This window comes from Periplaneta americana, chromosome 4 (assembly GCF_040183065.1).
Source record: "Periplaneta americana isolate PAMFEO1 chromosome 4, P.americana_PAMFEO1_priV1, whole genome shotgun sequence".
Taxonomy (NCBI): Eukaryota; Metazoa; Arthropoda; class Insecta; order Blattodea; family Blattidae; genus Periplaneta; species Periplaneta americana.
In genome coordinates this window covers 203,128,996-203,151,247 of record NC_091120.1, presented here as the reverse complement: position 1 = coordinate 203,151,247, position 22,252 = coordinate 203,128,996, and the positions used below count along the sequence as shown (strand labels likewise).

Genomic DNA, 22,252 nt, shown 5'->3' with positions numbered 1-22,252 from the left:
TGGTGTGTGGAAAGTGTTTCTACTGTTTATAGTTTGTTTAAAATAAATATTTGAAATCTGCTCTTTCTTTTTGAATAACCCTGTATATAATCTGAATTTTAAGGACACTCTGGAGTTAAAAACAGTTATCTGGACATTTCCTTTTATATTAATTTTAGTATCTTTGATAATGTCCTCTGTCGATATATGAAAGAATTCAACTGAATTTTCGAGTTGTAAAAGTGCTAGAAGTGAGGTTTTTCAAATGCATTAATGCAAAGCTATAGGAGAAACTTTAAACTCAATTTTCCCCTATGACATGTAAATGAGGTTAGAACTAAGTCTTAACATATTTAACTGTTGTCAGATTGAAATGTCACATATCTCAGTTTGAAGAGGATTTACAAATTTTAAGTGGCTGCAAAAGGGTATCTGTCGGATACAGGGGGGAGAGCCATTAATCCTTCCCATTGAAGGCTTTAAGGAACCAACCTGGACAAATACCCAATGTCCCATCCCTACCTTCCCGTGGTGCAGCTGTTAGTAAGCATAATTTTACAAGCTGAACTAAAGGGAGGGGCTACTCATCAATTAGCACTGGTCAGCTTGATGAGTTAATGACTGAATTTGGTATAATTTTCCTCTATTCAATACCTAATTCCCTCTTTACCCTTTCCTATCCAGTCCTCTGACTGAACTCTTACGTTCTTCGACCCTGACGGCATCAGAGCATTCGAGGCCTAGGGGTTCATTTCCCTTTCCTTCCTCCTCTTTCTACTTTTCTGTTCCTAGTGCTGACCTGCTATGGCACTAAAATCGTCCTCCAGTGGCTTAAGGAGGGAAAACTGGTGATCAACAAGATCTCCCAGCTAGGTCCAATGGACCCGTCGACCAACAGCAGGTGTGGTCGTCCAGACATTCTGGGGGTTGTGTGTGGATGAAGTAGCCACCAAAACGTTAAAATATGGTGTTCACTTAAATCGGCTACAACTTGCCAATATGAAATGAGTACCATTAAGGTAAAATTATCTGGAGGTAAAATAGTCCCCCAATCGGACCTCCAGGCGGGGACTGCTTTAATGGTACAGAATCAATATTGGAGTGCAAGAAGTCAAATGACTTTATTGTCAAACGCCTGGCATTAGAAAACAACAACAAATTTTAAGTATAAAGTTCCTATCAATCACAGTTCGTAATCTCCTGTTCTTAGTTGCTGATCAGTTAAGGTGATTTACTCATTTGAAAGATCACAAATAGGACAACTTCGGAAATGTTACGTGTTCTGTAATTCATCAAAGACGGAAGAAGTCCAACAAACCTGTGTGTCCAGATTCTGCTCGTAGATGCCCTTGCGTCGCGTCCAGGTGTCGCTTAGCAGCTGCTTGCGCTGCTCCAGCACGCTGATCTTCTCCTCTATCTCAGGCGCCAAGAAATGTCCATCTGCAATCAGCTTGTGGCCCGTCTGAGAGAATTTGGCGAACGCGTCCGCCCGCGTTTCGATCTCAGCCCGATGCTCCTCATGCCTCACCAGCAGAGCCTCGGCACCCGGCACGTCCTGCGCCAGATCAGGCGCCGTCACCTTCGCTATCATTTCGTTGATCCACGCCCTGCAGCACAGTAAACAACGTGGTCAATCAGGAAGAGTGACTTGATAGAACGAGAAGTTTGAAAAAAGGAGGAGGTGAAGGAAAGAGATAAATCTCAAGAGGGGAAAGTTCGCAAAAGCAAGAGAAACTAGAGAAAAGATAAGGTTTACTATAGCAGAAATTTGACACAAGGACAAACTTAAGAACAGAAAGAGAAGTCTGGAAAGAGGAGGTTCAGAGGAGAAGGAGAGAAAGCATAAGAGGAGGCTGAAAGAGAGACAAAAAAAAAAAAAAAAAAAAAACAACGAAAAAAGGTTAAGAAGAGAAGCAGTGGCTTGAAGTGAGGGTGAGAAGGAAAGAGGTGTAAAGCCTGGGAAAAGAAGTTCAGAAGTGTGAAGAAAATACGATGAAAAGAGGATATTAAAAGAAGGATGAGAAGGAAAAGAGGAAGTTCTTTCTTTTTATTTTTAGTTGGTAATTTAACGACGCTGTATCAACTAATAGGTTATTTAGCGTCTATGAGATTGATGATAGCGAGATGGTATTTGGTGAGATGAGACCGAGGATTCGCCATAAATTCCCCGATATTCATCTTATGGTTGGGGAAAACCTCGGAAAAAACCTAACCGGGTAATAAGCCCAAGCAGGAATCGAACCCGCGCCCGAGCATAACTTCAGACTGGCACGCAAGCACCTTAACCAACTGAGTCACGTCGGTGGCAAGAGGAAGTTGAAAAGAGAGCACGAAAAGGTTTGACAAGAGGAGGCTCAGAAGAGAAGTTAAGAAAATAATGAAGAGATAATGTTGACAGGAGGAAGACTAAGATTGGAAAGTCCACACCTGTGGAGTAACGGTCAGTGCGTCTGGCCGCGAAGCCAGGTGGCCCGGGTTCAAATCTCAGTCGGGGCAAGTTACCTGGTTGAGGTTTTTTCCGGGGTTTTCCCTCAACCCAGTACGAGCAAATGCTGGGTAACTTTCGGTGCTGGACCCCGGAATCATTTCACTGGCATTATCACCTTCATTTCATTCAGACGCTAAATAACCTAGATGTTGATACAGCGTCGTAAAATAACCCAATAAAATAAATAAAAAAGATTGGAAAGCGAGTACGAAAAGATTGAAAACAAGAGACTGAAAAGAGAAGTAAAAGAATATTGTAAAAAGAGTGCTGACAGGAGGAAGCTTGAGAAAAGGTTGACAAGAAATAATATGTTGAAGAAAAAAAATGCTAAGGATAAGAAGAAAAGGAAAAGAAGATTGACAAGAAATGAAAGGAAACATTGAAAAAGAAAAAAAAGGAGAATATTGAGAAAAGAATGTTCAAAAGAAAGAGTAGCTTAAAGTTGAGAAAAGAAGGGGAAGCTTGAGAATAGGCCAAGAACAGAAAAAATTTAATGAGAAAAGGAGAAACTTGAGAAGAAAACAATTTCGAGAGTAAGAGGAGAAAGACGAAAAGAGAAAGAATAAGAAGAGAACATGAGAACTCTAACTGCAGCAGAAGTTCCACTCACATCAAGTCCCGGTATTCGTCGAAGTACGCCTGCAGCTGCTCGGCCTGCTGCAGCTTGTCGCGGCGCTGCGCCGACTTCTCCAGCAGTTCGCCCCACGCCTCCAGGGCGTCCTCGTGCTTCACTGCGATGTGCTCGCGTGCGTCAGGGAACAGCGACGCCAGGCGTCCTGCCTCTTCAGTCACCGACTCCACCTGCAACGTGGCAAGTTGTCAGTAACATCCCAACATTAAAGCAGCAGATCCTACCTCAGAATCAAGGCACTTCAAGTGAGGTATTCCTTCTTCTAACTACTGGGTGTCATGGCTCGCTGTATGCCGTCATGTGGCTAGCCGATGAGCCTAGAGAATTCAATCTTCCTACACTTCCGCAGAGGTGTATAACCTATGAGGCAGAGAAGTTGCCTAGCAAGTACGGCGTTCATTCTGAAGAGTACGTACCAATACATACGGTAACGCCGGTAGTGGCAGGAATGTAACTGTTTGGAAATACGTACTGTCGGGATATGGGGGAGAGGGTTAAGACGATTACTTACATATTTGTTGACATTAACTCCAACGGTCAACATGGACACGGAGCATTTGATTTGTGTTGTGGAATGTTACCGTACGCAACCGATGATAACAAATACCCTGCGTACGACTTGCCGGCGCAAAACACAGTTCGAAAGAGGTTATGGTAGCACACAGACCGTACAGACCGCCATCTGTTGCTACGACGTTCAAGTTATACCGTACACGTTCTCAAGTTCAGATTGAAGAACGCCTTAAATAATAGGCAACTTCTCTAACATATAAGCTGAAACTCGCTTCAAATCGGTGACCCAGCAACAGTGACGTCATGACACACTTTGAAATGAACACCCAGTATATGCCGAAGGTTTCATTATTACATAACTTACATATGATAAAGACCAGCTTCCCACACGCATGGCATTAAAGCAACCAATCACTGCCTCAGACAGAATATATACAGAAGAATTTCCTAAGAAGTTTGGCCTGAACTGGACACAGTAAATTCACAAAAGAACACAGTTGTCAATCTTCATGCACAATTAACAGTGACTACTTAAGACGTGGCGTCTAATTTTGAAAGCTTTCTGAGATAAGATGCATGTTCCAGTATGACTATTTATAAAAAGACAATTGAATAAGAAACAACAAAATAAGCAAATACAGATGAAATTAATATAATTCTAAATAGATTTTTATATCCCCTTCCCCTTGTTATTATTTCCTTGTTATGAACACTTTTAAGGCAGAGATGAAGTTCGCAATCCACCACTGCATTCTCGCTCATTACGACAAATGAACCACACCTCTGAACTTCACTCTGTATAGGGTGGGTAGTATTCACACTATGTTATTAATTTGTGAGGTTTATCGACCAAAGAGCTACATATTTAAATTCATTGTACACTCTGTGTATTTACGTGTTTAAAAACACTGGGACAATCAGTTTTTTTACGTGTTTAAATCCACTGGGACACTCTGTATATTTAAAATTCATTGATATAGGTCTCGCAAGCACGGAATACCGACGGAAGGAATGCGAATCAAACACTCCGATAAGGAAGAGCGGGCGACAGGAAAGGTCACGAGATAGCTTGAATGATATTCAAGAGTACAGTCGGAAGAGAAATGACATCGACAGAATCAGTCTTGCGTTGTGATAGTTACATTACGACTTTAGTTTGTTCCATTGCATGTGAATTTATTTATTTTTATTTTTATTTTATTTTATTTATTTAACCTGGTAGAGATAAGACCATCAGGCCAATACATGAATACCTGTCTTGTATCGCACGATATTAGTATTTCATTTGTAAACATATATTGCGCGTTTAATTAGCTTTGAATGTTTCTCTTGCTACGTTCTTTATTTCCATCTTCTTGGAAGAGACAGTACTTCCATCGGCTTGCACCTCTCCCCCCTCGGCGTGCCTACATACACACGTCAAAACTGACAGCAATGCCGCCATTGGTTTTCGGCAATCATTTCTTGCGCGAGCTAAACACACTATTTATTTACATGTTTAAATTGACTGGGACACACCTTATTTCCATATGTTTGAAGATGGTGGTAATAGCAGTAGTGCTGGTAGTGTGGATGGAAGCAGTCATGTTGGTGGCAGGGATAATAATGATAAAGAAAGAAATAACGAAAAAACATACCATATCATGAGTACTAGGAATGTGAAACATATTCAATACCCCAACCACTGTTTTGAACACATTATAACACATTTCGTCCATAACCCAGGTGGCTTAACCACTTAAGTAACTTCTCCACTAGTTGAGCCAGTATCAACACAGACATAACCAAGGAATGGCATGATACTGTACCTGTTCTTTAACAGCAGCGAGGTCGGTCTCGAACACCTGATGTTGTCGCACCAGAGCCTGAATGGTCTCCAAGTCCTGCCCGTAGCCCTGTGCAGACAAGGCTGCATCCTTCTCTTGTATCCAGCCAATCGTCTCGTCTGCTCGACGGTCGAACACATGAACTTGCTTCGCTCCAGCCAGAGCCTGCAACAACATCAGCTCTTGTATATCCTCAAGTTACTGCAGGAACATTTCATAACCCTATTCTGTGATGAACAGACAGTCAATTTTACGCTAATATAAATGTTCCTTTTCCAAGTTTGGATCTGCCTAAGACACTGAATATTCACGTTTATGAATATTTAGATATTACCTCTACTTGTAAGATATATGTTCCGTTACTATTAACCAACTACATGATATAAAGAGAGACCTAAAAACATCTGTAACATTGATCCACCCAATAGTTTACAGAAATCACTGTACACAGACTGACTAGTACTAAAATTATTATATTTCATGTACATCATTCCCTGATAAATTGACTCGTAGATACTGAATATGAACAAAATCCTTCCAATAGTTTAGTAGAAATTGCTGTATGCAGACAGACTAGTACTAAAATTATTATATTTCATGTACATCATTCCCTGATAAATTGACTCGTAGATACTGAATATGAACAAAATCCGTCCAATAGTTTAGTAGAAATCGCTGTACACAGACAGACTAGTACTAAAATTATTATATTTCATGTACATCATTCCCTGATAAATTGACTCGTAGATACTGAATATGAACAAAATCCGTCCAATAGTTTAGTAGAAATCGCTGTACACACACAGACTAGTACTAAAATTATTATATTTCATGTACATCATTCCCTGATAAATTGACTCGTAGATACTGAATATGAACAAAATCCGTCCAATAGTTTAGTAGAAATCGCTGTACACAGACAGACTAGTAATAAAATTATTATATTTCATGTACATCATTCCCTGATAAATTGACTCATAGATACTGAATATGAACAAAATCCGTCCAATAGTTTAGTAGAAATCGCTGTACACAGACAGACTAGTACTAAAATTATTATATTTCATGTACATCATTCCCTGATAAATTGACTTGTAGATACTGAATATGAACAAAATCCGTCCAATAGTTTAGTAGAAATCGCTGTACACAGAGTGACTAGTACTAAAATTATTATATTTCATGTACATCAGTCCCTGATAAATTGACTCGTAGATACTGAATATGAACAAAATCCGTCCAATAGTTTAGTAGAAATCGCTGTACACAGACAGACTAGTACTAAAATTATTATATTTCATGTACATCATTCCCTGATAAATTGACTCGTAGATACTGAATATGAACAAAATCCGTCCAATAGTTTAGTAGAAATCGCTGTACACAGACAGACTAGTACTAAAATTATTATATTTCATGTACATCATTCCCTGATAAATTGACTCGTAGATACTGAATATGAACAAAATCCATCCAATAGTTTAGTAGAAATCGCTGTACACAGACTGACTAGTACTAAAATTATTATATTTCATGTACATCAGTCCCTGATAAATTGACTCTTAGATACTGAATATGAACAAAATCCGTCCAATAGTTTAGTAGAAATCGCTGTACACAGACTGACTAGTACTAAAATTATTATATTTCATGTACATCAGTCCCTGATAAATTGACTCTTAGATACTGAATATGAACAAAATCCGTCCAATAGTTTAGTAGAAATTGCTGTACACAGACAGACTAGTACTAAAATTATTATATTTCATGTACATCATTCCCTGATAAATTGACTCTTAGATACTGAATATGAACAAAATCCGTCCAATAGTTTAGTAGAAATCGCTGTACACAGACAGACTAGTACTAAAATTATTATATTTCATGTACATCATTCCCTGATAAATTGACTCGTAGATACTGAATATGAACAAAATCCGTCCAATAGTTTAGTAGAAATCGCTGTACACAGACAGATTAATACCGCACACTTTCTAACTTACAGGCCTACTCTTCATGTACGGCACATTTAAAGTCTCTGTCAAAGGCTACAGAAGCATTCTGCCCACAATACCCACCTCCTGCCGCGCATGAGCCAGTTCTCTCAGGTCCTCCCACAGCTGCTGCGTGTCGTCGAGCTTGGCCTGGATGCGATCGCGCTCAGGGTTGCCCTCGGCAATGAGGGCGCGGCCTGTGGAGAGGCATGCAGTGACTCGGCCCCCGCTGGCGGCCAGGCTGGACAGGAATGAGTCGAACGTCTGGATCAGCAGCTCCACGTGCTCCACATCTCGGCCGTAGTCCTCTGAAGCAGCCAGCGCTGTCTGGTCGCCCATCCACTCCGCCACCTCATCCGCCTCCCTCAGGAAGCGATACAACTTGAGTGACTCAGCCAGCCGGGCCGAGCGCTGTGCCGCCATGGCCTGCAGCTCCGAGAACTGCGCCTCTATCTCTGCCTGCACCACAAGACGCATGCACTAATTAGTGTAGCGGTATGAGTTTGTGTCGTTCTGACAGAATGGTACATATCAGGTTTCTGACATGATCGATTTATGTCATTGAAGTAGATCAATTTCTTAATAACAGTGTATGTTTGCATATAAACGATTTCTTAGCATCGCCACAGATACATTTGACTATACTTATCTGTCACTATCTCTGTCTCTAGAGATTTCTCAAAAATTATATTTTCCTCGCCATTCAAACAAATATTTGTTGTGATACTTCTAGCACTAAAGGGAAGACTTGTAACTAAAATTTGATTAATATATTTTAATATTATTATTGTATTTATCCTGGAAATATGGAATAGTTTGACTCATAGATATTTTGTTTTACAGCATTAACCTCCTCTGGTTGTATGTTAGAAGTTTAACCATATTAAAATAATATACATATCTGATTAACAGTATTGACGTATGTTTAATTTAATATGATATAATTAGTAATTTATTTCTGATTAAATATGCATATTCGATATTTCATTTTAATTGGTACACAAGTGTTTCACCGTTTTTTTTAATGTTTTTGAGCTAATCCATCTCAAATCGACCGAAATACAGAGAAAAGTGACCTTACAATTTCTAAATGAAACTTTTTTTGTACAGAACACACTGAACAATGCTTTGTGTAAAGTTTGAGGCATCAGAACTTCATAGTGTTTAAATTTAAAATATTTAAATTTATCGTATTTTCATAAAATTAGTAACTTTAAACTGTTGTAGCTTCGAAACCCTTTCACCCAGTGATCAAAATCATGGTTTATTTTGATGCTGAGAAATTAAAGTTTATATTGACATGTAAACAGTTTTTCTTACTTTTTATGGAAATGGAGAAATTTAGATTTTTCCTCATTAAGACGCCTTTGCCAAGGAAGAAATATTTTAAAAATATATAGTTAGATTCCGCATTGAAAGTACAAATAAACACATATTTTTTACCGATGGTATGTTGATAAGAAAGTATTGAAAATATCAAATAAAGAAAATAAATAGTACGCGCGTGAACTAACCAGCTGACTGTGAGGCGGGAGCTAGCCAAGACAAGCAAGGCAAGGAGACAAACACGTGATGTTTCGTCTAGTTGCGCATAGCTGGGCTAGCTTTATCAAAAGTTTTCATAAACACAGGAGTAAAATGACGCCCAACACTCGCTTATCTTCAGCTCTCGGCCAGTGCGTGCGTTACTGCGCCGTTCAAGTCCAGACATGTGAAATTAATTTATTTAATACCCTCGAAACTTATTGCCATACCACTAAGCAAACAATGCCGAATCCCTTTTAATAATACAAGGTTTTTTTCTCAATATTTTTTTACATTTTTACAAATTGGCAAAAAAGCCTAAAAGTAAGTAAAATCAGATTATCTGTCTCTCTGTGTACAATAAAAATAATGATTACTTCTTAACATAACCTACCAAATGTCAGCTTCAAAATAAGCTCCTGTTCAATGTTCTGCAGTAAATGGTTCCAGAGTTCTGAGCGCTGAAAGATGCTTTTTTTTATAAAGTACGCTAAATTTGTCGCTCAACAATACAAAAACCGTTTGACATTCGATAGAATATTTTTGAAAATGCACTGTCCTCAGCACCTTGTATAAATAGGGAAAAATTGGGAGTATAAAAAAATGCGAGGTTTTTCACTGATCGATTTCATATGGAATAGCCCTTTTAATATTGGCATCAACTATCTATGCTTTGACATTATGTAAACCTCTTTACTACAATTTTAATGCAATGTATTGTTTCACAAGATATCTCTAATTTATCAATGTATGAATATATCATACTGAATGGCAAAAACGTTAACAAAAATTTTTTAAAATATAATGTATATTTATAAATGTATAATTTACATTAAAATAAGTAATATGATTGAATACCATTCTTTTTTAAATTGTACCCGACTTATTGGAATCTTTAAAAAATGAACTCTAAATTTCCTTAATGAGGCAGTATAATAATAAGAAGAAACAGATCATATGGTCCATCATCTATGACGAATAAGATAATTATTATGATGGTTAGATCAATTTCTCCTTTCTGAGCAGCCATGTCACTCATACCTGCTTGGCCGTGATGTTCTGGCTGTCAAAGTGGCCGCGGTCCACAAGGCCCTGCGCCAGCTTGGCCAGCTTCCCCACGGTGTGCTGGAACTGGCTCAGGTCCCTCTCCATGCCCTCCAGCTTCTTGGCCAACGACTGCACCGAGTCCTCATCCTTCCCGAAGTCGTTCGACATCAGAAGAGGCCACTTCTCCTTGATCCACGTCTCTGCCTCGTTTGCTTCTGCATAGAACTGTAACAATAATCACAAATATATTATTATTATTATTATTATTATTATTATTATTATTATTATTATTATTATTATTATTTAATTTTAATTTATTGGTCTGACCCAATATTTTGGGTTTGCCCTGCGACACAGAATAGCTCATTATAAAATTTAAAATGAAAAATTATATAAACAGGTTTCAGACAAAAGTGAATAAGACATAAGAAAAAAAATAGAAACTAGTATAATTTAAATTGAATGTACGCCATAAAGATGCTGACGAAATATCGCTACAGAAAATTTTATAATGGTGGTGACGATGGCATCTTGAAGATCTCTCGTCAGCTTGTATTTTTCCCTCCACTTTACAATACGAAGAAGAGACCGGTAACTGTGATTTTTTTCTATGTTGTATTTCGCCAATAGGTACTGAATCGTGGGCTCGTAGATTTTCTTTTTCTCTTCATTCACTTCAGATGGTTGAGTGGCTGAGATTTCAAATCTGATCGTAGGATCAATTACTTCGGCTGTCTGTTTATTTCTATTTATAGCTATGATATCGATCCTACGATTGCTTCCACCATCAGCAATACAATGAACTTCCTCGTGAACGTCTAGATTTTTGGATCGAAGTGCATCTGCGATCATAGAACATATGGTGTTGTGACGTTTTATTCTGAGTACTTCTCCCTGTGGGCAACTCCCAAGCACATGTGGTAAAGTTTCATACTCACTGCAGTGGGTTGTGCCTGTAGAGCGACCAGGGAGAGAACGTACTGGTGCCACCATCACAGTCATTTTTAGCATTTCTCTCCACTCAGAACTTAATTATTATCATTATTATTATTATTATTATTATTATTATTATTATTATTATTATTATATATTAATTTTTAACAAAATAATCTGCCCTCAATGAGGGTGACCATAAATATCCAGATAAAAGCACTACAGAATAATTTAGAAAGACAAAAAGATTAAATACAGGAATTGTTTAGTAAAACATCCAGAGAAATGCAAACCCAATAGAATCATCAATGGCCAAAATATAAATGGTAATGTAATATTTGGAATGAATCCTTAAGAATATTCAATAAAATTTTTTCAATCTCAAAAATTCGGAGACCGAGTGCTTTTAAAATATTACATATGGATTTAGGAAGTGTGCTACATGCACCAAACAAAAGACCAGAAACACTCCACTGACTAGTGGGAATGTTATATTTCTCACTTAGATAAGGGATGCAGGACTCATAAATGGATTTCTTCTCAACAACAACATGTTGTGCCTGCAGGGCATCCCTCTCCTGTAAATGGCTACAATATCTGCTCTTCTGTTCGAATCTAAGGATTATTATTATTATTATTATTATTATTATTATTATTATTATTATTATTATTATTATTTGGGGCTAAGAGGGATGAAGTTACAGGAGAATGGAGAAAGTTACACAACGCAGAGCTGCACGCATTATATCCTTCACCTGACATAATTAGGAACATTAAATCCAGACGTTTGAGATGGGCAGGGCATGTAGCACGTATGGGCGAATCCAGAAATACATATAGAGTGTTAGTTGGGAGGCCAGAGAGGAAAAGACCTTTGGGGAGGCCCGAGACGTAGATGGGAAGATAATATTAAAATGGATTTGAGGGAGGTGGGATATGATGATAGAGATTGGATTAATCTTGCTCAGGATAGGGACCAATGGCAGGCTTATGTGAGGGCGGGAATGAACCTCCGGGTTCCTTAAAAGCCAGTAAGTAAGTAAGTATTATTATTATTATTATTATTATTATTATTATTATTATTATTATTATTATTATTATTAATACAGTGAAACTTCAGTAAGATGCCCTTGAAAAAACGGCATAATAATCGCATATTAAACAGGATCGTATTAGTGGGAAGTGACGCCCATGTGAAGAACAGGTTCCATGTCATCATGCACGTATTTGGCTTTTGTAATTGGATCGCAGATTCTTAACATTCTTAAAATATCGTGATTTGCGAGATTGTTATATTACCAACAACAATGCAATTTCTCGGCACTGTCCAAATTTGCAGCAGTGAGTACTGTCTTCACTGGGAATTGAATGTAAAACTGACAACCAGACTCTCTGCAGTATAAAGGCCCAATTCCATGCTACTATATTCACCAAACACAGACTCAAACGTGCCTTTCACATGCAGGACTGCAGACGTTAAAATTTCAGGTGGATTTTCTGAATACTCTTAAACATATGTATGACTTGAGGCTTTCTCAGCGTTTGATGTAGAATAACTCTTCTCGGGTTCTCAGCCAGGTGAGCTGGAGATTTGCTTCCAAGCTTTCGATGGCTAGCTCTGCCATCTTCTTCAACTCTTCTCGGGTTCTCAGCCAGGTGAGTTGGAGATTTGCTTCCAAGCTTTCGACGGCTAGCTCTGCCATCTTCTTCAACTCTTCTCGGGTTCTCAGCCAGGTGAGTTGGAGACTTGCTTCCTAGCTTTCGATGGCTAGCTCTGCCATCTTCTTCAACTCTTCTCGGGTTCTCAGCCAGGTGAGTTGGAGATTTACTTCCAAGCTTTCGACGGCTAGCTCTGCCATCTTCATTCCCTGAAGAAGATGGCAGAGCTAGCCATTGAAAGCTTGGAAGCAAATCTCCAACTCACCTGGCTGAGAACCCGAGAAGAGTTATTCTACTCTTAAACATACATTTTAAGAATTTTGAGACGATGAAAGAGGGCATCTTATATGGGATGACGAGTGTATTAAGTGGTGAATTTCATATATAATGTCGAGAAACTGGAAGAAAAGTGTGTAGAATACAGGACAGTGCAATAAACGGGCATAGGTTATCGTGGTTTGAATATATTATCATCATTGTGTGCAGCACAGCAGACTGGTTTGCTGGACTCACCATCTGAGACTCGACGGCATCCAGCAAGCGCAGCCGTCGCACGCTGGCCAAGTCTCGCAAGTGTCCCAGCCTCTCCGTGAGCTCGCTGCTGCAGGCCTCGATACGCGACGCTGCAAAGTGCCCACTGCGCACCATCCTCTGCGCACGCCCTACCAGTGCCTGCACCACAGGCTCCCGCGACACCAGCTCGGCCTCCAGCGCCTGTACAAGGACACACATTAGCTTCAACACTCATGACAACAAGACCAGCTATGCTCACACCATGTTACTGCTTCAGACTCCAGAATTTCATAGTGATTAGTAGGGTTAGGATTCTTAGGTAAATAAATATTTTAGTTGCACTGTAATAGAAACTCGTAATTGTGCTTTAAGTTTCGAACAAGGTCACCTGAGCATATATTTTAAATTTGATTTCACATAAAAACACATATTTTGAATTTTTTTAATGTAAATATATTTTTTCAAATATTCACATGATAACACCACAGTCTAGTATATACAGTCGCGAAGCTCAATAAGTAGTAAATATGCAAACATTAGATAGTTGCTCACCACTAGGATCGCTAATATCGCCTCATTACAGGCAATGCAAAATAGAACCGTCACAGTCCATTGTTTCTAGCACCCTCAAAACTCAATCTTCGTGACTGTATATAGTAGACTGTGATAACACAAAAATTAAATTTTCATCAAATAATCATCATCATCGTCTGCATTACGGTACGGACCATAAGATCCGTTCCACTCTAATCAAATCAAAACTGGTCCCGCAATGACATGAAAAAATTCAGAAGGAGATGAAATTAGTAAAAGAATAGAGAAAAGTTCAAATGTATATATGATTCACAATTAATTTTGAATGAAGATATAACATATAAAGAGCAAGATAGTAATGTATAAAACATATTTGAAACTAGTCTTAATGTAAGCTTCAGAAACATGATGTGTAGAAAAAGAGATCTAAGTACACTCCAGGCTTCAAAGATAAGAGCCTTACATGAAAATATTACAAAAATGTAGAGAGTTGAACAATGGAAATCAATTGCAGGAGAATATAGTTTAGAGACAAACACAGAGAAGACAGTTACGAAAATATCTAAGGTACAGAAAGAATGAAGACTGGAATATTAAGCTGTAAGGTACAGATCCAGAAACAAAATTTGGACCACCTAATTTTACTTTTTTTTTTTTTTTAGTAGGTTATTTTACGACGCTGTATCAGTATCTCAGGTTATTTAGCGTCTGAATGAAAGGAAGGTGATATTGCCGGTGAAATGAGTCCGGGGTCCAACACCGAAAGTTACCCAGCATTTGCTCATATTGGGTTGAGGGAAAACCCCGGAAAAAACCTCAACCAGGTAACTTGCCCCGACCGGGATTCGAACCCGGGCCACCTGATTTCTCAGCCAGATGCGCTAACCGTTACTCCACAGGTGTGGACACCTAATTTTACCAAGTTCCAGATACAAGGCATTGTGCATGTGCAGTAAACAAGGACGCTTAAATGTATGCTACTTGTGGACAGTGTTGCGAAGCTTGTTGCCTACATAGAGGAGGACTGTTACCAAGATTCGGCCCATTTTTTAATTTTGTATCTGTACAAATTTGAAAAAAGCCATTTGAGGCTATTGTTTTCTAAGCTTGTTAAATTTTCCTGTATTCAGAGTGGCTCCTGATGTCGTTACTTACTTGGTCTCTTCTGTTTTTTTTTTTTGTAAAGTCGCGGCTCACACACATAAAAAGAATGGAAAATACAAGATTACAAAAAGACAAAAGGAAAGTGACCATGAGGAGAACTATGAGAAAGATGGATGGACCAAATTAAGAGGAGGCTACAGGAATGGGAATATGAATGGGAAGAAATATAGACATAAAATAGCAATTAAACAAGATGGTACCTAAGCTGTCATCTTGGACACCCATCAATACTGGTGTAAGACAAGGATGTGGATTATCACTCATTCTCTTTATTATTTATATGAACCGAATAATGAAAGAGTGGAAGCAAACTCGCCATGGATATATACAAATTAACAGACACCTTAAATTGCATTCAATTATCTTTGCAGATGATTTGTTATTATTAGCACTTTCAGAAGACGACCTCCAAAGGCCAATATATAATTTGCAGCAAGTAGCAGCCATATACAATATGGAAATTTCAACAGATAGAACAAAAATTATGGCATTCTGTGGGAAATACCCAATACAAAGTAAAATTTGTCTCAATAATAAAATATTAGAGAGATGTAATAGTTTCCCATATTTAGGTTACAATCTTTCCATTTTTGAAGAATTGGACATATCACAGAAAATTAATAAATACATAAGAGCTATGGGCATTATAAATAGTGTGATGAAACCATCCTTGGTTCAGAAACACACCCGCATACGTCTCTACAACACATTGGCACGACCGATGGCAGCGAAGCATGGACACTGAGGAAAGCAGATAAAAGCAGAATTAACGGCTTGTGAAATGCGATTCATGCAAAGAACAGCGGGCTATACTAAATGGGATCTGAAAAGAAATTGTGGAATTTTAAAGGAACTAAAAACTCAACCAGTTTTAGATTACATTGTTCAATATCAGTCTAATTGGAAACATCATTTGGAAAGAATGAGTAATAGTAGACTCCCAAAGGCAATTTATGATTATGTACCACATGGCCAAAGATCTGTGGGTCGTCCTGCTAAGAGATGGCGTGAAAATTTTATGTGAGACCGTAACAGGCCTTGTGGCCTAACACTTGTCAGGCAGAAGAAGAAGAAGAAGAAGAAGAAGAAATATAGACAGGAAAAACAAGGAAAGATAGAGACAATAGGAGGCATATCTGGAGTCGACCAACAAAAAGGAAGAGACGATAAGAAGATGGATGATGATGATGGTGCCACATTTACTACGCACTCCCCACTCACCTGGTGCTTCTTCTGCAGGCTCTGCACAGCTGTAAGGCTGGTGCCGAGGTCAGTGGAGGCGGCCTGCGGCTCCTTCTCTGCCACCCACTGCAACTCGTCGTCTGCATCCCGCAGGAACTGGTGCAGCAGCAACGCGTCTTCCAGGTTGTCCCGACGGATCTGCATGGGTTGCTGCAGTGAATGGTACCTGTACCAGCACCACACACAATTTTAATGCATTAATTATACTGTACGAGTCCAAGCACAGCATTTTACAGTCTTTGTTGGGGTACTCCCATTTCCCACCACCAAATCTAACTTTACAAAATTATATTGCTTGTGATTCCTTCATTTACGCATCTTGCAAGTCTTCCTCGACTCACTTATTCTCTAGTTCGCCCTCCACGTGGTAAATCTTAGAGATAAGACGTTCATTCTTCCCCTGCCTTCCACCCTCGCCATCCTTGTTTGAGAAAAGAGAGATCGGCCACCCAGTAAGAAGGAACACATGCTACTTGCCAGGTTACTTTTTCCCCCACCATCGAACTAGTTGGCGAGTTGGTATAGCACTGGCCTTCTATGCCCAAGGTTGCGGGTTCGATCCCGGGCCAGGTCGATGGCATATAAGTGTGCTTAAATGCGACAGGCTCATGTCAGTAGATTTACTGGCATGTAAAAGAACTCCTGCGGGACAAAATTTCGGCACATCCGGCGACGCTGATATAACCTCTGCAGTTGCGAGCACCGTTAAATAAAACATAACATTTTTCCCCCCCCCTGCCAGTAGTACATCCCCCTGACAGTTCAATTTGAGTCTGCAGAGGGCACTATCATGAATAGCATTCTCCCCCCCCCCACTCGGCAGCCCGGCATGATGTCACTAGTCACGTGATGGGGAGAAGTCACCCTATAAAACGCGTTGACCGAAGCTAAAGAGGCAGTTGCTTTCCACGGTCTCACATTCCCTTCCTGATGTTAGCCCATGGAGCTTGTTCTCTCTGTAGAAAAGTCGCTAAGCAAAATTAGTTGATCCCTCGATTGAGAGAACTAACCTCCATCTCTCTCTTGTTTTCCTTCCCCCAGCGTACCCTCCGGGCAAGTCTAACTATCCTATTCAGGCACTCCCGTTACCCCTGCCTCCCTTACACACAAATTCTACGTCATCGTAACTCTTCTTGCATCGGCATTTCAAGACGAATTTCTACATCATCAATTTCTATAACGACTCTCCCGTTTCACCTACCCGTTTCCCCTACCCTAGAACTAGAGAAAAATAATTTAATACTTTTCTTGTTATTTTTTAATAAACATATATTGTTAAAACGGTCTTCCTTTCTTCACTATAACAACACATCATTCCCTTTTAAGCTTCAGCCCATCTTGTTCTGTTTACACACGAACGAATTTCTCATACAGGACTCTGCTCTGTTTTTCCTTTGTTTTCTTTGTCTCTTGCTTTTTCTATCTGTTTATAGGTCAAGCATCATGATTAATCTATAACAATGATATATTCAAGGGATAAATTAGGTCCAAAATAAACATCCTTTTTCTAGTCGTGTGAACTAGACACTGACCAAAGTGGACTTAGACAAAGTCAAACAATGATATATTCAAGGGATAAATTAGGTCCAAAATAAATATCCTTTTCCTAGACGTATGAACTAGACACTTACCAAAGTGGACTTAGACAAAGTCAAACAATGATATATTCAAGGGATAAATTAGGTCCAAAATAAGTATCCTTTTCCTAGACGTGGGAACTGGACACTGACCAAAGTGGACTTAGACAAAGTCAAACAATGATATATTCAAGGGATAAATTAGGTCCAAAATAAATATCCTTTTCCTAGACGTATGAACTAGACACTTACCAAAGTGGACTTAGACAAAGTCAAACAATGATATATTCAAGGGATAAATTAGGTCCAAAATAAACATCCTTTTTCTAGTCGTGTGAACTAGACACTTACCAAAGTGGACTTAGACAAAGTCAAACAATGATATATTCAAGGGATAAATTAGGTCCAAAATAAATATCCCTTTCCTAGACGTGTGAACTGGACACTGACCAAAGTGGACTTAGACAAAGTCAAACAATGATATATTCAAGGGATAAATTAGGTCCAAAATAAATATCCCTTTCCTAGACGTGTGAACTGGACACTGACCAAAGTGGACTTAGACAAAGTCAAACAATGATATATTCAAGGGATAAATTAGGTCCAAAATAAGTATCCTTTTCCTAGACGTGGGAACTGGACACTGACCAAAGTGGACTTAGACAAAGTCAAACAATGATATATTCAAGGGATAAATTAGGTCCAAAATAAATATCCCTTTCCTAGACGTGTGAACTGGACACTGACCAAAGTGGACTTAGACAAAGTCAAACAATGATATATTCAAGGGATAAATTAGGTCCAAAATAAATATCCCTTTCCTAGACGTGTGAACTGGACACTGACCAAAGTGGACTTAGACAAAGTCAAACAATGATATATTCAAGGGATAAATTAGGTCCAAAATAAATATCCTTTTCCTAGACGTGTGAACCAGGCGCTGCTCGAAGTGGACTTAGACAAAGTCATGGTACAGAAGATTGGTTATCTTTTGTGTCATAACAGTTTCAAATTCATGCAGGAAACAACATGAAAACAGAGGGCTGGCACAAGGGCTCACCTCTTCACGACGGAGAGGGCGCGCTCCTGTATCTCGTCGCCCATGAAGTGGTTGGAGTTCTGGAAGGCCGCGGCGGTGTCCTTGACCTGCTCGACCCCTTCGCTGTGCCCGTTCACGTCGCCCTCCAGCAGTGCGTGTCTCTTCAGCAGGTGCGACACGCTGGCCAGGTCCTTGCCGTGGTCCTCGGACTGCAGCTGCAGCTCCACGTCGTCCATCCAGGCCTCCAGCTCGTCCAGCGTGCGGCTGAACAGCTGCGCTTGGTACGCGTCGCTCAGGCGTTCGCGCTTCAGCTGGCTGGCGTCCTGCAGGGCGCGCCACGCCGCCTCCAGCTCGTCCAGGCGCGTCTGGATCTCCATGCTGGCGAAGTGTCCCGCCCCGATCAGAGCTTCACCCTCCGCGGTCACCGCCCCCACACGCCCCCTGTTGGCCGACAGCTCCAGCTCGAAGGCTGCATGCTTTTGGATCTTGCTTTGCAGGTTGGAAGGATCCCGGTAGCTCTCGTCGCTTGCCACCTGTTGCTTTTGGTGTAACCACGCCTCCACCTGTGAGGGAGGGAAGACTGCATCAAATACTGGAGTTCATCAGCTTCTTTCTACTTTAGGTTAGATTTATCCATGACAATGAAGGGGGTGGATTCAACAGTTAATCTAAAAAATCGGTTAATCAGCACCATAATGGTACATTATGCAACGAGCCTATAATGGTAGAAATTAAGACGCGAGTATGTTTATGAAACGAGTGCAAGCGAGTTTCATAATTTTCATACGAGCATCTTAATTACCATTATAGTCAAGTTTCATAAGGCTTTTTATGCTCGACCATATTTCTAACTTGAAATTATTCATAAGTATTCATGTTATTCTTATCTGACTGAGGAGCGGAAACAACCTTGTGCAATACCTCGTAAATTGTGAGATGTGCGCAGACGCGAAAGTATTGATTTTTTCCGAGAAACAAATGTCGACATTGACCTTGATATAATCTAGAGAGTAAAATAAGCATTAATCTTGATATAACCTTGAAATTGAATTAGACATTGAAAAACGAGATGACAAATTGAATTTATTTGAATATTATTTACAATTAACGCTAATTATTATAGTAACAGAACTGACTTTATTTCAAATATAGGTGATTTATTGTGCAATTGGTGAAATGAATTTGCGGGAATGTGCTTTGTGAAAGACTGGAAGATGACGGTGAATTGATGTTAATTTGTGTGTTCTTTTTTTCGACTAAGTTTAATATTGTATTTGAGATTTCAATTTTATTTTGGATCGATTCTTCAAAATAACCTTTGGCCCGGGTTCGATTCTCGGTCGGGACAAGTTACCTGGTTGAGGTTTTTTTCCGGGGTTTTCCCTCAACCCAATATGAGGAAATGCTGGGTAACTTTCGGTGCTGAACCCCAGACTCATTTCACCGGCATTATCACCTTCATCTCATTCAGACGCTAAATAACCTAAGATGTTGATAAAGCGTCGTAAAATAACCTACTAAAAAAAAACCATAACCTTCTGCGACAGTATTGGATTTCCAGCCTCCATTACGTTTCAATGTTGTGATGTCGCCGCCAGCGTCTACTAAAATTGTCGCAGAACTCCTGTGAAAACAGTTGTCTTTCAAATGCATATTCGAGAATAATCGATACTTGCGCTTTCATATTGCTACAATGGTATTTTCTGATTGGTGGAACAACTGAACTTTAATGAAGAGGTGTACTTTAATGAGGTCCATTAAAGGGCTGCTACCAGGTGTATAATTACTACATTTTGGCATGGTCGAGCATAAAATACTTTCATGAACTATGCTTAGGCCTATAGTATTTACAGTTTCATAATTTAAAGATTCTGCCGCACTGCAACTATTGTCATCTTCTTACTAGAAACTACAGTGAGCAATATTATGCTCATAACTAGTGAATAATAAACAGTAATACGTAGCACATGATTTTATTAAATCGCGAATAGTTGTAACGCTCTGCCTTGCATAACCCGGGTAGTCCTCACCTCGTACATGTTGCGCAGGAACTGCTGCAGCTGGCGGGACTCCTGCAGGCGCCGCCGCCGCGCCATGGCACTCTCCTTGAGGCGATCCCTGCGCGCGCACACGGCCTGCAGGCGCTGCGTGATGCCGGCCGAGTCGTAGTGCTGGTCGGCCAGCAGTTCCACGGCGAAGCGCTCCAGCTCCTCCACGCGCCCCGCCTGAGCTGCCAGCGTCTTCTCGAAGGCCTCGTGCTTGCGCAGCAACGCCTCCACGCTGGACAGCGACTCGCCCAGGTCGTCGTTGTTGAGGAAGGCTTCCTTGGCCGCCAGCCATGCGTCGGCGTGGTCCGCCTGCTCCTTGAACAGCTGCAGCTGGTGCGCCTGCGTCAGTTTGTGGCGACGCTCCTCCCATGCGGCGCCCAGCGTCCGTCTGAGCTCCTCCAGACGCGCGAGACTCGGCGCCAGGTCCTCCTGCCCTCCACCCGAGGGCAGCCGCATGCCAAAGTACTTGAGAGACTTGAAAGCCTCCTGACGCCCATCGATCTCAGCCTACAACAAAACCATATCACATGCACCACTATGCTCCTTTATTCTGCTCTGTATCTTTCACTCAGTCTTCCACTCTCTCCTCACTCTATTCCTTTCTTTCTTCCTTTTATCTCTTCCTCTCGTCTAAGCTCCCCTGCTATATCTCCCTCTTTCTGCCTTCCTCACCCCTGACTGTTCCTCTCTCTGCCTCCAATTCTCTGTCTGCCTTTTCCCAGTCTCTTGTCTCTGTCCATCTCTCTGTCTCTGTCTCTGTCCATCTCCCTGTCTCTTGTCTCTAACCATCTCCCTGCCTGTCTTCTCCATTTGTCTCTTGTCTCTGTCCATCTCCCTGTCTCTTGTATCTGTCCATCTCTCTGTCTGCCTTCTCCCTGTCTCTTGTCTCTAACCATCTCCCTGCCTGTCTTCTCCATTTGTCTCTTGTCTCTTCTTGTCTCTGTCGATCTCCCTGTCTCTTGTATCTGTCCATCTCTCTGTCTGCCTTCTCCCTGTCTCTTGTCTCTAACCATCTCCCTGCCTGTCTTCTCCATTTGTCTCTTGTCTCTGTCGATCTCCCTGTCTCTTGTATCTGTCCATCTCTCTGTTTGCCTTTTCCCTGTCTCTTGTCTCTAACCATCTCCCTGCCTGTCTTCTCCATTTGTCTCTTGTCTCTGTCGATCTCCCTGTCTCTTGTATCTGTCCATCTCTCTGTTTGCCTTTTCCCTGTCTCTTGTCTCTAACCATCTCCCTGCCTGTCTTCTCTATTTGTCTCTTGTCTCTGTCGATCTCCCTGTCTCTTGTATCTGTCCATCTCTCTGTCTGCCTTCTCCCTGTCTCTTGTCTCTAACCATCTCCCTGCCTGTCTTCTCCATTTGTCTCTTGTCTCTGTCCATCTCCCTGTCTCTTGTCTCTGTCCATCTTCCTGTCTCTTGTATCTGTCCATCTCACTGTCTCTTGTCTCTGTCCATCTCCCTGCCTGTCTTCTCCATTTGTCTCTTGGCTCTGTCCATCTCCCTGTCTCTTGTATCTGTCCATCTCTCTGTCTGCCTTCTCCCTGT

At 40.5% G+C, this 22,252-nt stretch overlaps 1 protein-coding gene across 7 annotated transcripts in view; it reads right to left on the bottom strand.

The window, feature by feature from the left end:
• Positions 1 to 22,252, bottom strand: part of kst (spectrin beta chain, non-erythrocytic 5 kst) — a 383,292-nt gene that overhangs the window by 39,627 nt on the left and 321,413 nt on the right. For all 7 annotated transcript variants that reach the window (XM_069824777.1, XM_069824774.1, XM_069824771.1 and 4 more), the window contains 9 exons: positions 20,694 to 21,218; positions 18,685 to 19,226; positions 16,027 to 16,213; positions 13,108 to 13,308; positions 9,997 to 10,227; positions 7,516 to 7,890; positions 5,420 to 5,602; positions 3,078 to 3,268; positions 1,298 to 1,586 (listed from right to left, as the gene is read on the bottom strand). In XM_069824777.1, the coding sequence (XP_069680878.1) occupies positions 1,298 to 1,586; positions 3,078 to 3,268; positions 5,420 to 5,602; positions 7,516 to 7,890; positions 9,997 to 10,227; positions 13,108 to 13,308; positions 16,027 to 16,213; positions 18,685 to 19,226; positions 20,694 to 21,218 (2,724 nt within the window). The remainder of the gene's footprint in view (positions 1 to 1,297; positions 1,587 to 3,077; positions 3,269 to 5,419; positions 5,603 to 7,515; positions 7,891 to 9,996; positions 10,228 to 13,107; positions 13,309 to 16,026; positions 16,214 to 18,684; positions 19,227 to 20,693; positions 21,219 to 22,252) is intronic.